This window comes from Pseudonaja textilis, chromosome 17 (assembly GCF_049901715.1).
Source record: "Pseudonaja textilis isolate UNSWEBS1 chromosome 17, rPseTex1.2, whole genome shotgun sequence".
Taxonomy (NCBI): domain Eukaryota; kingdom Metazoa; phylum Chordata; class Lepidosauria; order Squamata; family Elapidae; genus Pseudonaja; species Pseudonaja textilis.
The window spans coordinates 9,624,540-9,640,591 of NC_142006.1; the positions used below are offsets into that span (position 1 = coordinate 9,624,540).

Here is a 16,052-nt window from a genome sequence, read left to right on the forward strand (position 1 = left end):
GCCGCGCTCGGGGGCGCGCCGGGCGACGTCACTGGGCGCACCAGACTTGAAGGGGAGCGGCGGCGTCGCCTCGCCGGCGTCTGTCGCCTCAGCGCGCAGGCGCCTGGGGCACCTCTTTCCTCCCCCCCCCCCCCGTGCTTGCTCTTCTTCCTCGCAACCGTCTCCAAGGAAATAAGGCGGAACCCGGCAGGGGGGTGGAAACGGAGGCGGAGCTTGCTGGAGGCTCGGCCAATGAGAGCCCCACTGATACCTTTGATTGACGTACAGGCCCGTACCACAACTCCCATCCCCTGGGCTTGGCTTGTGGCGATGATGGGTTTGTAGTCCACCCAGGAAAAAGGGATTGAGCTTCTCATTGGGACAGTGGGGATGTCAAAAAAAGTTCATATTTCATATTTTTAAATTTTACTATGGTTATGAGATACTAATTTTAATAGCTAATATTTAATAACATTATATTAAGGCTATTTTTTTATTTCCAGGTATGTCTTAATACAAAATAATAATTTGTCAGAAAATGGTTTAGGGTTTCCTGCTTGGGTGGAGGTTGGACTAGATGACCTATAAGGTCCCTTCCAACTCTATTATTCTGTTAATTTATAGTAGGATTATTACAGGATGTTTATTTTAGTTTTTGTGACTCTAAGAGGGGGAAACCTTGATTGGAAATTTTTACTGCAAAATAATTATTTGGGTTTTTTTCATAGGAGGAATGTTTCTTTTATTTTAAGAAAGGATTTAAATTAAGTTTAGCCAGATACTGGAGTAATCCTATAAGATGCCAACATGCAGAGTATAAACGATTTTAAGTACCATGTCTGCTTTATTTAACTTTACTTAAAAAAATATTATAAACTACTGGTAGTTTAATCATGGGGGAAACGACACTTGCAAATCTCCTGAAATGTTAGATTGTATTATAGACATATTGAATCCCTATAATCAACATGGGATGTTTTCTCCATAGGATATCAAAAGTGCAGTGGGGCATAAATTTAATAAACAGAATACATTTTAATTGTTGGAGTTGGACAGCACATAAATTTAATATTGATATCATCATCCAGAAAAGAAAATGAAACATTGCAACCAATTGGAGAAAATATTCCAATCAGGAGACCCTATATCATTCTGGCTGTGCAATCTCTTATTCGACTTGATATATAAATGTAACAAGTTGAAGCAAAAAGGGGTAGAAGATACTCTTAAGTCACACACAGAATAATGGAAGGGACCTTGGGCGTCTTCTAGTCCAGGAGTCACCAACCTTTTGGACCTCAGGGGACCACCAACCTCATAATTTTAAATCCCACAGACCAGAGACCCTGTCTCTGCAGGAAAATTCTCCACCCCATTTTCCCACGGATCAATCATTCTTTATTTGGGATTGCAGGATACCGTCTCCAGCTCCGTTCTCAGGGGGGGAGAGAGAGAGACTTTTGGCTTCATGCAAGGAAAGCAGCAGAAGCAGCAGAAGTTTTTCTTTCTCTCCCCCAAACTCCACCAGAAATGAGTCTTTGTGAGTCTTGTTGCACTAGCTATCATGTCCCTTATGTGCTGTCATGATAGAAACCACTCAACAGGCTCTGCTTAGGATCCATAAATTGAATGAGAAGAGAGCCATACGCCCTCGCTTGCCTTGCCCAAAAGTTGAGTGGGGGCATTCCTTCCATCCTGATAAACAAGGATTTGTTTCTTGCAGGGCGGGACTGAAAAATGCTTAGCCACATGTCTTGAGAAAGGGTGAGGTTGACTCGCAGCTCTCTTATCTTTAAGATCCATCTCTCCTGCAGAGTGTCTTTCTCCCAGGGAGGCTCAAAACCAATCTGGATTGGAGCAAGGTAGCTTCTGTAAATGGGTCTACCACATTCTTTACAAAAGAAACCCCGAGGCTATAGTTAATCAAGTTGCATTTGGGATCATTTCGTGTGCTCGGTATCTCTGGATCTTTCTATTGTAATCAAGATACCTGTGCATCAAACCTGAATCTTACAAGCTCAATTTAATTTTTTGGGGTGGTGGTCAATGACCAGTATCAATCTCTGGGCTGGGAAGGAAGCAATAGAAATACCTTAGGTTCTCCATGCATTGGGGGGAATTTTGTAGCTCGATACCTCTGGGAGCGATGTTCAAGAAGCTGTTAATCCTAAAACGAATGCTTAAAAAAGCAGGACTATATAGAAACACTCACGAATCTTCCTGGAACCGAGAGAAGAAGGACATCAGCTTCAGTTGTGTGAAGCAGTGACCAACCAGTAACTGTCTTATTAGGCATTGCTGCCTGACACGTCCCATATGGTTAATCTGGTTTTCCTTTCTTTTCCAAAGGATGGATTGCATAATAAACTCTCGTAGCCATTATGTTTGATGGAGGGTGAGATCCAACAGACAGATGCATCTCCCACGTTGCCAAGGTAACCACCGAATTACAGCTTGATTGGGCAATGTCATGGCTGTGGCCACGAGGTCGTATTTATTCTTTAAAAACCCTTATTCCCATTCCAGAACTAAAAGCTCCCATTTCTTCCCATGGCAGAACTAAAAAAACCTCTCGCTTCTTTCCATTCCAGACCAGGGAGATGGAAATCAGAAAAGAAAGAAAAAAACTGCCACCAAAGGGGTAACAGATGTTTGTGAGATATCAGATAGTGTCAGAATTTCTCTTGTCGTATGGGAACTAATCCAAGTACTAATTAGATCCGATCTTGCTTGTTGGTTGGTTTGTTTTGTTAGTTTAGATCAGCCCCGGTTGGAAGAGAAAGAGGAAAGGGGTGATTGAGATCATTATGATTTTAGGAAGTCGATGAGATCCTCGAAAACAGAAAGGTGAGAATTTTAAAAGAACAGAAAGCGACGCATGAAGCTATTTGTGGATTTGATAGGATGATTTGCAAGGAACAAAATCAATATAAGCCTGAACAGTGTGGCTGTAAAGTAGATTTCAGTTAAGTCGTCTTATTTCTAGCTCAGGTTCTTTGGCTCGCTGCCTCCTTTCTTTCCTTTTCTCCATGTTTTGCGTAACGTGGCTTCTCTTTCTAGAAAGGAAATAAAAGGATGGGTAGGCTTTTGCATACACTTGCCCAGGTATGTTCCCAAAGGCAGAAAGACTGGTTTAGCACACTGGAAACGAAAGTGGCAGTTCTGGTTGCTCTTCCCGCTAAGAACCTTCTCTCTCTGCCCAACAGGCTTGGACTTTCTGAATATGGGGAGTATTCTGGACTGGGAGACCACCAGAAAATCCAAGATTCTAGGCCAGATGGGAGGCATCACTTCGAACACACAGCCTCACCAAGACCTGATGTAGTAAGATGAATTACTTTCAACGACAATCAATTCACCTCATCATTTATATTTTTATAAATAACTCGAGGCAGCTAGCTTATCTAATATGCCCCTTCCTCTCCCTATTTTCCATACAACAACCCTGTGAGGTGGGTTGTGCTGAGGCTGGCCCAATGTCACCCATAGACGACTTTCATGCCTAAGGCGGAACTAGAACTCACACCTCCTGGTGATTGGCCCAGAGTCACCCAGCTGGCTTTCATGGCTAAGGTGGGACTAGAATTCACCATCTCCCACGTTGACTCCCTCTTCTCTTAATAATGAATGCATCATTAAGGGTCTGTTTAACAGATTTAATAGATTAGCGAGAGTTGGAAGGGACCTTGTAGGTCATCTAGTCCAACCCCCCATCCAAGCAGGAGACCCTACGCCATTTCTGACAGATGGCAGTCCAATCTCTTCTTGAAAAGTCTCACCTTATTCAGTAGTTGATCCCCCCACCCACCCAAGTCAGAGGAAAATAGAATTGTGATTATAGTCACGCTCCAGCCCCGTGCACATATCTGATTCCCATGTTCCCAAGACCTTCGCAATAGTCATGGTGCAATCTTCTCCCCAGGTGCCCAGGGATGTGTGCTATGACATGATGGATAAGTGGGCGGCCGGTGGAGGCAGGCAGGCATTCCCTGAGTCACAAGAAGATAAGAGAGAGAGGCACATGGCAGGCTCCCTTGAGCGCATAACCTGGGGTCCCCATGGCAACCGCTGTGGTGAAGGTTTGCAAACTGACATCCCAAGGACCAAATGAAGGCATGTGAAAAATCTCTGAACCCAAGCCGTTTTCATGCCGTCACTGAAGATCATTCAGTTAACGGGTAGGAACTGAGTAGCAACCATATTTCACGCTGAAAATTACATGCCTCGTTGCTTTCTCCTTCAGCAGAGAGGAGATTCAAAGCCTTGTTTTTTCTGTCTCAGAGGCCAAACCCTCATTTCCAAAAAAACACACGTTTATTTTTTTTCAAAATACTGAGAACAGTTGTAGCTCAGGCTTGAAATGAGGGCCCCGTGGTGCTCTCTGGGCTTGGTTGTTTTCTTGCAGACGATTTGTTATCCGGCTAATTAACCCTGGTGAGGTTACCTAGTTGGGCTATGAAACATCTGCAAGAAAATGGCCAAACTCGGGAAGTACCGAGAACGCCTCGATTTAAAAAAAAAGAAAAAATCTCCCAGCAGTAGAGAAAGCAATGGAAGGCATAATCTGAGTCAGGAAAAAACAGTGGAACCGGGCTGCCAATCCAAACTTCAATCTCTGCTAAGTTCAATCAGAATAGAGCTGAAAGGGACCTTGGAGGTCTTCTAGTCCAACCCACTAGTCAAGCAGGAGATTCCATTCCAGACAGGTGGCTGTCCAGTCTTTTCTTTAAAAGGTTTTAAAAAATCGTATATATTTCATCTGAAGGACATATTTTACTTTCTTGGTTTCTTTTTCTCACTGTCAACAGTCCATTGCCAACGTCTCCCCATTGGCAAGGGAACCTATATAATCCTCCTTTTAAATTTCCCCTTGCTTAAATTTTTTAAAGAATGTTTTAATTGGTGGCCTACATTGAGGAAAGGCTCAGTTCTGGTGAACGTGACACAGCCATCCTGTTCAGCAACCTGTCAGTGGCAATCCTGTTATTAAACTTTTCCAGGTCAAAGATTCTGGTTTCTTGTTGTTCAGGAATGTCCCTTAAAATTTAAAACATGGGTTCACCTCTTTTATTGCAAGAGGAATTCCCTGTGCCTTCAACATCTGCCTGAGCTGCTGTTTCTTCAACATCTGTCCAAGCGGGGGGGTGGGGGGATACAAAAATGGCTGCAATCCTTCCACCATAAGCCAAGGGTTAGGCTACACACCGTGTTCTGCCTTGATATGGGGGATTTGTAAGACTGCATCTGCGGAACAGATTCTCTGAATTAAAGGGGGGGGGGACATAGATGGGAAGAGGGCATAGATCAATTTGCAAAGATTCACATCCCCCCCCCCCCGATGTCTAAGGAGAAGAGCGCTAAGACATTAAATTTAAAGGGTTTTGCTGTAGATGGTAAGACAACCATTTGGAGTATGATTGTCCAAGGAGAGCAAAAGAGTTGCAGATGATATCAGACAAAGGGCACTTGGGAGTCGAGAGTTGGGTTTTCCCTCCTCCCTTTTCCCTTTCAAAGGATCTGGCACTAAATCCCCTGGTTGGTTTAGGAGGCTGGCTCATCAATCCAAAATGCCTGTCCTCCAGGCCCCAGGGTGGAAGACGCGGCGGGAGGGGGGGAGAAGATGGAGGAGGGGGCAGGAAGGGAGAGGCCCTATCTTCTATTGTGCTCCCAGTTCTCTAATTTGTAAAGTTCAGCATGTAATATTTAACACTGGTTTTAATTTGCATATAACAGCATGCATATGCACGCAGCACCTAAAGGGTAATGAGAAAGAAAAGAAAAGAAAGAAAGAAAAAAAAGAAAGAGAAAGAAAGAACACTTGGGGGGGGGGGGAGACCCCTAAAATTAAAGATGGTCCTCTGTCCTGCTGTCTTCAGCCAGGTCCATCTGCATCCTAAACCTGCATTAAGGAAATTCATTTATTGTTCTTTTTCTTTAAAAAAGCATCTGAAGAAATCATTAATAACAAACAAGAGCCAAAACCAAGGTGTATAAATGAACGAGTGGGCATCGTGGCTTGTTCTTTTGTTTTTCACCCTTATGACCATTGCAACACTCCCCACGACCACCTGATCAAAATTCATATGCGTGTCAACTGACTTGTACTTATGACCGTCGGTCATGTCATCCCCTTTTGCGACAAGCAAAGTCAAGAGAGAAGCTCACTTAGCAACTGCAGTTTTTTTCCAGTTAACAACTGCGGCGAGAGGGGTGGGGCAAAACTCACTTAACAACTGTCTCATTTAACAACAGAAAACTTTGGGCTCAAATGTAGCGCAGGACGACTTGTATGGCATTTTTTAAAAAAATATTTTTATTTAAGGTTATTTCCACCGTTGATTTGAACTGCTTGACGGGCTTCAGGGCTAAACCTTCAGACGAAGCCAATGCCGTTTCCCCCAGATAATAAATTTGGGCGATTTGCTTAAATGTTTTGTGCCTGTGGTTTTTTTGGTCGGAAAGAAGCTGATGGCGAACCGAAGCGGAACCTTTTAGGGCCGGGGCGCGGTTTCCCGGCGGGACGCCTTTGAGCGGCGGACCGACGGCCGCTGGGGGGCGCCTGTCGCCGTCGCACCGCAGCCGTTACGGGGCGGGCGGACCCCGTTCGGGCTGCGGAGCTTTGGCATCATGTTCGCCGGCTTGCAAGAGCTCGGGGTGGCCAACGGGGAGGACTTGAAGGAGACGTTGACCAACTGCATGGAGCCCTTGAAGGCCATCGAGCAGTTCCAGGTGGGAGGGGGGACTCCCGTGTTCCCGTTGCCATGGGGACTAGTCCCGGGGTACAGCATGCAACATGCCCTCTTGAGTCTTCTCCCACCTTCCCACGGTGTGCACACCCTGGGGGAGAGTTTGCGCTTAGCACGGTCCTTCCACGCGGGTGCAAAAAGCACGCAAGGTCCGGGGGGTGGGGTGGGGGGAGCTGCCTGGCTCTCCTTCCATCTGTCTCCTTCCATCACCTTTCCTTCCTCCCTCCCTCCCTCTCTCTTTCCATCTCTCTCTCCTATCTCCCTTCCATCCATCCCTGTCTCCTTCCCTCTCCCTCCCTAGTCTTCCTTTTTTTGCTGCATTGCTCCTTAAAATCTCTCCGGGTCTGTTGCAAGCTGCACATTCAGCTGTGCATGTGTGCATGCATTCACACGCACTGCATCAGGTGCAAGGGAATGACTAACAGGTGGGTTTTAGCCTGTTTATGGCTTCCAGATGTTTGAACGGTCTTCCTCTTCTCTCCCCCTGCCCAATTATTAATAAATAAACAGAGGTAGTTCTTAACTTACAACAGTTCATTTAGTGATCAAAGTTACAACGGCGCCGAAGAACGTGACTAGGACCATTTTCCCACCGTTAGGACCAATGCTGCATCACGGGAGGGTGAGAAATGGGCGAATTACCTGCTCCTGATCTGTTTGAATCCCACATATGTCATCTTGACAGACGGAAAACGGGATCCTGTTGCCCTCCCTTCAGTCCGCCCTCCCTTTCCTGGACCTCCATGGCACCCCCAGGTTGGAGTTCCACCAGTCGGTGTTTGATGAGCTGCGTGAGAAGCTTCTGGAGAGGGTCTCGGCTATCGCCTCGGAAGGAAAGGCCGAAGAAAGGTAGGTTGGGTGGACCACCTTAGAAGGGATGTGCACATCGGGCCGAAAATGGAACCTCTGGCTCCTCCTTTCTTCTTCTCCCAGGTACAAAAAGCTGGAAGACCTCCTGGAGAAGAGCTTCCCTCTGGTAAAGATGCCGTCCATCCAGCCGGTGGTGATGTGTGTCATGAAACATCTGCCCAAGGTAGATTTCCTCTCTTTCTGTTTAAAATTCCCCTTTATTCAGAACTTCCTGTCTAAGCGCTATATCAGGGCCAAAAGAGGGATTATGCATACAGGTTATTTCTTCCTCCCTTCCTTCCTGGCTGCATTCTAACACCAAGAGGGACTGAGGTGGTGAATTACGCTTGCTGGACTCAAAGTCACCGTGTGTCAACCTCTTTGCAGATTGCGCACCTCTTTTTGTTAACGTCTTGACAGGGAAGAGTGGGCTACTGGACCCCAACAGCTCCGTTCCTCTCTAGCGTTAGAAACCGTTTTGTCAAGCTCTGTTGCAGAGCCTAGAAAATGGTGAGGCTTGCATAGTTTTAACTTGGCATGTTGTCAGAAGCCAGTCATTAACTGGACTTTGTGGGTTAGCACAACTAAACCATGCAGGAACTCAGCCACTGGGGAACTGTGCAACAAACCACGTTTTTAAAAGAACACGGCTTGGAACAACGAGAGAATCGGTCCAATATCTATCTACCTTTGGGACGAGGTTGTTTTTTTGAAATGGCTACTTGTTGGAGCATGGAATGAGTGATCCTGGAGCCCTGAACAACGTGGTCTTGTGAAAACACCCTAAGACATGGCATCCAGAGGTTAAAACTATGCTTAACTAGGCGTCTAGATGTAAAAATAGGGCAGAACAAGATCTAGAACCCTCTAGAAGTGGCACTAGAAAAACATTCAGTACAAACTGAGACCCTCCTTTTGCAATTGGCCCCTGATGGCACGTCCGAGCCCAGGTTAGCATGTTTTATCCTTTTTGTTAGTAGATAATATGAAATACAAAAATACAAAAGCAAATCATAGGAAAAAATAGGGGAGGGAAATGGGAAAAGCATAGAAAAAAAGGGGAAAAGAAAAAAAAGGCATTGACTTTTGACTCCCTTTGGCGCAGTTGAATAAGACAGTAACATCAAATCTCTTTTTTAAAAATTTTTCATAAAAATATAAACTAAATATATTAGTTATAACTAATATAACTAAAGAAATATAAATATAAACATTTCTGTAACAAGAGATCTACCTAATTGGTAAAACTCGACATCAAAGTTTCATATTTTTTTGCCACTTCAAGCATAAAGTCCAGAAGTGGTTTCCAAGGAGAAACAAAAGTCATTGTGCTTTTTTTCCCCCCCTTTGATTAGAGCAGTCGGTTTAACCGTCTCTGCTAACGCCATTGGCTTTTGCAATCATTCATCCATGGTGGGGACTGAAGTGTCCCTCCACTTTTGCGCATGACGTAATCTTGCTGCTGTCCACAGATACAACATCCAAGTTCCATATTTTTTTTCCCATTAAACCCAAGGTTCCTGAAAAAAAGTTGAAGCTTGTGATGGCCGACAAGGACCTATATAAAGCTTGTGCTGTGGAAGTAAAACGCCAGATCTGGCAAGATAACCAGGCTCTGTTTGGGGACGAGGTCTCCCCGTTGTTGAAGCAGTACATCCTGGAGAAGGAAAACGCTTTATTCAGTAATGACCTCTCGGTGCTGCAGAACTTCTTCAGCCCTTCGCCTAAAATGAGGCGCCAGGGAGAGGTAAGCACCAGGAAGGATAATCCAGCATGCTTATTGTAGGTAGCTGGGCCACCCATAGGCCAGTGTGATATCATGAGTAGTGCATGGTGTGCATAAAGAACTATTTGTCCTTCGTATACTGTTGAATGAGAAGCTCTGTGGTTCTTCAACTGTTGGCCATGTTGGGTGGCTTTGCTAAGTTCAGATGGAGAATTTCCAATGTAAGGTTAGCCCTCTCTCTGTCTGTCTGTCTGTCTGTCTCTCTCTCTCTCTCTCTCTGTCATTCTCAACATATAAAGCCTTGGTAAGACCACACTTGGAATACTGCATCCAGTTCTGGTCACCACGATATAAAAAAAGGATATTGACACTCTAGAAAAGAGTAACAAGAATGATTAGGTGGTTGGAGGCTAAAACATACGGAGAACAGTTGCAGGAACTGGGTATCTCTTAATTGGATGAAGGAAAGGACTAGGAGAGGCATAATAGCAGTGTTCCAATATTTGAGGGGCTTCTACAAAGATGCGGGAGTTGGCTACGGCAAATTAGTTGACGGACGTGTGCCGAGTTGGCCGCGGTGAATTGTCCTAGACCCCACTCAGAATCTTGCTCTGTCTTTGGGACCAGGTGGTCCAGAAGCTGACCCAGATGATTGGGAAGAACGTGAAGCTGTACGATATGGTACTCCAGTTCCTCCGCACTCTCTTCCTCCGGACACGGAACGTCCATTATTGCACGTTAAGGGCGGAGCTCCTGATGTCCCTCCACGATCTGGACATCAGCGAGATCTGCACGGTGGATCCCTGCCACAAGGTACACAAGTCCAAGAGACGGTTGCTGTAGCCCTTCAACCCTCCCGCCGCAATCGAGTGTTGTTGCCACCGAAACATCCCGGCTGGGAGAAACCTTGTTCTCATCTCAGACTGTTAACCCCTTCCAAACTAAGCAGCCCTGCTGTAGCCAGCCAACAGGCCACTCCATGGAGAAAGCAACCTTATTTTCTCATTCTCACTTATTTGTATCCCGTCTTTCTTATTTTTACAAACTGGAGGCTGCTGACATATCCAACACAAAGTCTCCTCCCATTTTCTGCTCAACAACAACCCTGTGAGGTGGGTTGGTCTGAGAGAAAGAGAAGGACTGACCCCAAATCACCCCGTTGGCTTTCCATGCCTGAGGCGGGACTAGAACTCGCCATCTCCAGCTTTCTAACCTCACCACTAGAGCCCCCTAGAACTTCCCTTGCCAGGGGTCTGCATTCTTTCGGGAGCTGGGCAGCCTCTCCTGCTGTTCACGCTCCATATTTCTTTTAAAAAAGGTTATTCTTATCTTGCTCCCTCGGCAGTTTACTTGGTGCCTGGACGCTTGCATTCGGGAAAGGTTTGTCGACAACAAGCGAGCACGGGAGCTGCAGGGTTTCCTCGACGGAGTGAAAAGGGGGCAAGAGCAAGTGTTGGGGTGAGTGTCGGGTGTATCTGGAGGCCGGTTGGGCTCCTCTTGCCATGAAAGAAAACCCCGTAAAACCATTCACGCAAAGTGAGGCACCCGCTGCTCTGCTCCCTTTGGGGGGGGCTGGGGGGGCGCTTTGTTCTAAACTGCCTGGATCTGAACCGGTGTCAGGCGTTTTCCACGCGGGCATGCGGGATGCCTGAATCAGCCCCAAATCCCCTTCCGCCCCTCGTCACCCTGGCCCAGTGCAGGGAACCCTTAACAGCCCTTCACTGAGTGAGGCCAGACTCACTGAGCAACCTCCCCCTTGGGCTCACTTGTGGTCACACGTTGAGGAGTCCGCCTCGGTCGCTGCGGAGGAGCAATGGGTTCTGCTTCTTCTCTCCCTCCCTAGGGACTTGTCCATGATCCTGTGCGATCCCTTTGCCATCAACACCTTGGCTTTGAGCACCATCCGGAATTTGCAGGAGCTGATTGGCCAGGAAGTGTTACCCAGGGTAAGTTAGGGGTGGACCTTCCAAATAGTAATCCTAGGGCTGGGAGGGACCTTCGGAGGTCTTCTAGTCCAAGCCCCCGCCCAAGGCAGGAGATCTTATTCCACCCCGGACCCAGCGGTTCTCCAAGGAAGCGAAGTGGGTTTGCAATCTGCCTGTGGGGTTTTGCAGTGAAGCTCTCAGAGCTGAACGCTACATTTCCTGACGGAGGGAAAGCTCCAGAGAGACAGGTCTACTCCTAAGCGTGACTGAAGGGACCTCCTCCCCCTGGTAGAAAAAGGACTCTGATGGCCACGGCCGGATCTTCAAAAGAAGCGGTAGAACAGAATAGAGAATAGAAGAATAAAATAGAACAGCAAAAGGATTGGAATGGAATAGGATTCTTTATTGGCCAAATGCGATTGGACACCCAAAGAATTTGTCTTTGGCGCATAACCTCTCAGTGTACATAAAGAAAAAATAAAATACGTCCATCAAGAATCATAAGAAACAACGCTAAATAAGCAATCAAATCACACTAGGAAACTAAATAAAGTAATATAAATCGTAAAAGGAAGGATGGGAAGAATAACAGTGATACAGTCCTAGTAAATAGTTGGACAGTGTTGTGGGAGTTAGTTGTTGAGCAGAGTGATGGAGTTGCGGAAAAAAACTCCCCTTGTGTCTGTCTAGTTGTTCTGGTGTGCAGGGCTCTATAGCGTCGTTTTGAGGGTAGGAGTTGAAACAGTTTATGTCCAGGATGTGAGGGGTCTGTAGATACTTTTAAAGCCCTCAATTTGACTCGTGCAGTATTATACAGGTCCTCCATGGAAGGCAGGTGGGTAGACCGGTGGTGCCACCACTCAGAGAGTGGGGGACAAACAGGAGGAGTTTAGCGTTTCTCGCAATCTACTGGGGTGGCCCTGTGGCCTATCGAGCCACTGGGCTCACAGGGATGGGGATGGAGAAGGAGAGGCGAGTGATAGGCCTGAAGAGCAATCTTTGTGATGTCACGGTGCACATTTTGGCAGCCACTGGGGTGAGTTCCGAATGCAGCCCCAGTCGCTTAATTTCCCCTTGTTCAGCGAGCGCGTTAGTGTGACCTGACAGGTTTTGGCCTCCGGAGAATTCACGCAGGGCTGACTCCATGCTCCACATGGTTGAATTTTCAGGAAAGCCCAGAGCTCTTGCTACTCCTGAGGATGCTGTCCCTGGGACAAGGCGCTTGGGATGTGATTGACAGCCAGATCTTCAAAGAACCCAAACTGGTACGGGGCCCAGCGTGAACACTATCGCTTAGGGCAGTGGTCCACAGCCTTCCCAGCTGGGCGTCCTGGCCCGGCGCTGGTGGGTGTGTGAGTGGCAGGCGTGGAAATGCAAGTGCCCCCCGCTCACGCTGCCTGCTTGCCTGCCACTCAGTGGTGGAATTCAAAAGTTTTCACTAGCGGTTCTGTGGGCCTGGCTTGGTGGGCGTGGCAGGGGAAGAAGGATTTACTGCAAAATCCCCCTTCCCTCCCCACCCCACTAGCCTGCTTTCCAGCTCCGTTCTCCTGGGCGGGGCAACCAAAGGAGACCCAGCCGATCAGCTGGGATTCAGTGGGAAGCAGAGAAGAGATGGGGGGGGCGGGCAGTCAGAGGTGGGATTTGCTGGTTCTCCAAACTACTCAGAATTTCCTCTACTGGTTCTCCAGAACCGCTCAGAACCAGCTGAATGCCACCTCTGGTGCCACTCAGCCAGAGTGGAGCTTTGCACGGGCGCCCGTGCCCATCTCCCCCGTGGCCCAGGGGGTTGGTGACTTCTGGCTTGTGGTCCTGAAGGTCCGATTCTCGCTAGCAGTTAAGGGCAAAGTTAGCTGACCCTCCACTGCCTTCCTGTATCCCAGGAGGTGGATTTGATCACCAAATTTTTGCCCATGGTGATGGCCTTCGTGGTGGACGACTACACCTTCACGGTGGATCAGAAGCTGCCCTCCGAAGAGAAGGGACCCGCGCCTTATCCCAGCGCCATCCCAGAGGCGTTTCCAAAGTGAGTCCTTTCCGCTTGGGAGCCTTTGCCCATCAGTCACCACCTGGGGGTCGGCAGGGCTGGAGACGGTGGGCCTCCGAGACCGAAGCCAAAATGTAGCTAGTTAACTTACTTACGGCCACAACTGGGACCAGAACGAGCAAACGAACGAACTCGGCAGCGGAAGCTTTTCTTTCCTCGTGCGTGTCCCAGATTTCTGCAAGAGCAGCGCATCGCCTGTGAGATCGGCCTTTACTACGTGCTTCACATCACCAAGCAAAGGAACAAGAACGCCCTTCTCCGTTTGGTTCCTGCCCTGAGTAAGTCCCCGTGCCTCATGTCCCAGGGGTGAAAGGGCCAAGAGGGCATTGGTGGCTCTTCAAGTCGGGAAGAAGTTGCAAGACTTTTAAGACCCAAAAAGACCAAAAAAAAAAAAAATGTGCAATGAAGACCTTGTGGGACCATCCACTGTGGAGCCCACCCGCCTCTCGCTCTCCTCCTCTCTTCATAAAGAGGGTGGGGGAAAGTCGTTCCTCCCCCCACCCCACCCCCCCTCCTCAAGGTCACCCTAAGCATCTCTGGGCCTTTTGTAGCGGAGACCTTCAACGACCTGGCCTTTGGCGACATTTTCCTGCACCTGCTCACTGGCAACCTCACCCTGCTGGCTGACGAATTTGGGCAAGACGATTTCTGTGCCGTCCTCTTCGACCGCTTCTTCCTGACTGCCTGCCCCAGGTAACACTTGCCTCCTTTCCCGGAGGAGGCAGCGGAAGTGTTTTCTTGCACTTGTACTTTAAGCTGCCTCGGGAAGCGAGGGGGAGAGAAAGGGGGAAGGGAAGGAAGGGAAGAAAGGAGGAGAAGGGAAAGGAAAATGAGAATGAAGGGGAGAGAAGAAAAAAGAAGGAAGGAAAAGAAAAGTGGAAAGGGAAGGGAGGGAAGAGAAGGAAGGAAAAAGGAAAGGAGGTGAGGGGGAAGGGACAGGAAGGGAAGAGAGAAGGCAAGAACTAAAAAGGAGGGGGGAGGGGAGAACAGAGGGAAGGGTTGCCTCTTGTCCTGAGGCAGGTAGTTGAGGGGACTGATTCGGAGAAGCTGCTGGGCTTCCAAACTGGGCCGCCACCACCAGCCTTGCTTCAACCCTCTGGTCCAGGAAGGACAACGTCCACCGGCACCTGCTGAGGATGCTGCTTCACCTCCATCACAAAGTGGTCCCTGCCAAACTGGAGGCGCTGCAGAAGTCCTTGGAGCCCACCAAGCAGGTAGGGGGTGGGTGCAGGGGGGCCATAGGGCGAAGAGGAGGTTCCCTGCACCTCCCATGCTGAGGTTTCTTTTTGGGGGCTGTTTCGGTGGACGGGGTGGGGACGAGACGGACCCGTTGGGGCTCCCCCTTCCTCTGCCCGCCACTCTTGCAGGGGAGGCGGCATAGGCGCCGGCAGAGATGGGAGGTGGAGAAAACTCATTCGGGCCTTCAGGTCGTCCTCAGCTTCATGACCGCTGTGGGGAGCGGGGGTTCCGTCACTAAATGGGGCAGTTGTGGAGCGATTGCACCTCCTTCCCGGCTGTGGTTGTTGGGGTTCCCTCCCTGATTTGGCTGGTTGGGCGATCCCACCACCCCGGGGACCTTGGCGACCATCCTAAACAAACAGGCCGACCCTGAATTTCGACTGTGGGGACAGGGTGACGGCTGCACAGGTGGCCCTCGCTTAGCAACCGGGTTAATCGCTCATTCGCTTAACGCCGGTGGCCAGGAAGGTTGTCCAATGGGGGCAGCGCATTGGGGGCTCAGCTGGGGCCGCGGTTGGAGGGCTGACCCGTTTCCAAACCTTCTCCCCGGAACAGAGCAGCGAAGCGGTGAAAGAGCTTTTCAACCAGCTGAGCGAGAAACTGGAAGTCCGCAAAGGCAGCCCTGGGCCGGAAGCGGAGGCTCCGCCGCCGATGGACCTGCCCCTCTTGGCAGTATCTTCTGCCAGTTCCACCATAGATAGAGCGGGGGCGAGGGGGGGGGCATCCCCTCCCTCCTCCCGGGAGAGCCAGGCTCCTTCCTGGCCCTGGGCGTAAAGGGGGGGGCATCGCTGGGAAAACGAGGCCCCCGGCCCACCTTGAAGGAAGCTTCTCGGGCGCCCACTCAGCACCTCATCTCAGGGCCCCCTGGGGGCCTCCCTAGAAGGGGGCTGCACCATTAAGGGTGGGGCCGGGGTGGGGGGGAGGTCCTTTGGGGCCGGGGTCTCCTCCAACCACGGCGACTTTTAAAGCTTTTGTGGACTCCCACTCCCAGAGCGCCTCAGCCGGCCGGTCGAAGTCCGCAAGTCTGCAAGTGGCCAGGGTGGGAGAGGGTTAGGGTGCCTGGATTAGCCCCCCGGATTAGGGGCGGGGCGGGTTTCAGTCCAGGCGCTATTTTTGTAAAGGAAAAAGAAAAAACAATCGTGTGCCTAGGAAACGCACCAAACGAATGATGGAAGTTGGGAGTAATTTGTTTGTGCCTTTTTTTTTTTTTCCTAGTGTAGGAAAAAATAAACTTTCCGAGCCTCTGGTTTGGCGTTTGGTTGTGGGTTTTTTCCTCTCTTTTTTTTTGTTGTTGTTGCGGTTGATTTACTCCCCATAACTGGATCGCTTGGAGGTTTTTAGGAAGAGATGGGACAGCCACTTGTCTGAAATGGATACGGTTTCCTGCTTGAATGAGGGGCTGGATTGGAAGACCTCCCAAGGTCCCTTCCAACTTGGTCATTCGGTTCTAAGTTGCACCTCCTCCCTCTCACACGCACAGCCTTGTGTGTTTTGGGGATCAGCTCGGGAGCCTTCCTCTGCACACACACACACACACACACACA

The 16,052-nt window shown here is 49.1% G+C and overlaps 1 protein-coding gene across 1 annotated transcript; it reads left to right on the plus strand.

The window, feature by feature from the left end:
* Positions 1-6,498: 6,498 nt before the first annotated feature.
* On the plus strand, positions 6,499-15,761 carry NELFB (negative elongation factor complex member B). The gene is made up of 13 exons (XM_026712466.2): positions 6,499-6,708; positions 7,411-7,574; positions 7,659-7,758; positions 9,091-9,321; positions 9,928-10,113; positions 10,646-10,758; positions 11,144-11,246; positions 12,395-12,490; positions 13,106-13,248; positions 13,441-13,547; positions 13,821-13,962; positions 14,375-14,483; positions 15,064-15,761. The coding sequence occupies exons 1-13, from the start codon at positions 6,607-6,609 to the stop codon at positions 15,280-15,282; spliced, it is 1,815 nt and encodes a 604-aa protein (XP_026568251.2). The 5' UTR covers positions 6,499-6,606; the 3' UTR covers positions 15,283-15,761.
* Positions 15,762-16,052: the final 291 nt, after the last annotated feature.

Coding starts and splice junctions, on each gene's coding strand:
- NELFB (XM_026712466.2), top strand. CDS start 6,607: ATGTTCGCCGGCTTGCAAGAGCTCGGGGTGGCCAACGGGGAGGACTTG. Junction 13,249..13,440: donor ATCCCAGAGGCGTTTCCAAA/GTGAGTCCTTTC, acceptor TGCGTGTCCCAG/ATTTCTGCAAGAGCAGCGCA. Junction 14,484..15,063: donor CCTTGGAGCCCACCAAGCAG/GTAGGGGGTGGG, acceptor TCCCCGGAACAG/AGCAGCGAAGCGGTGAAAGA.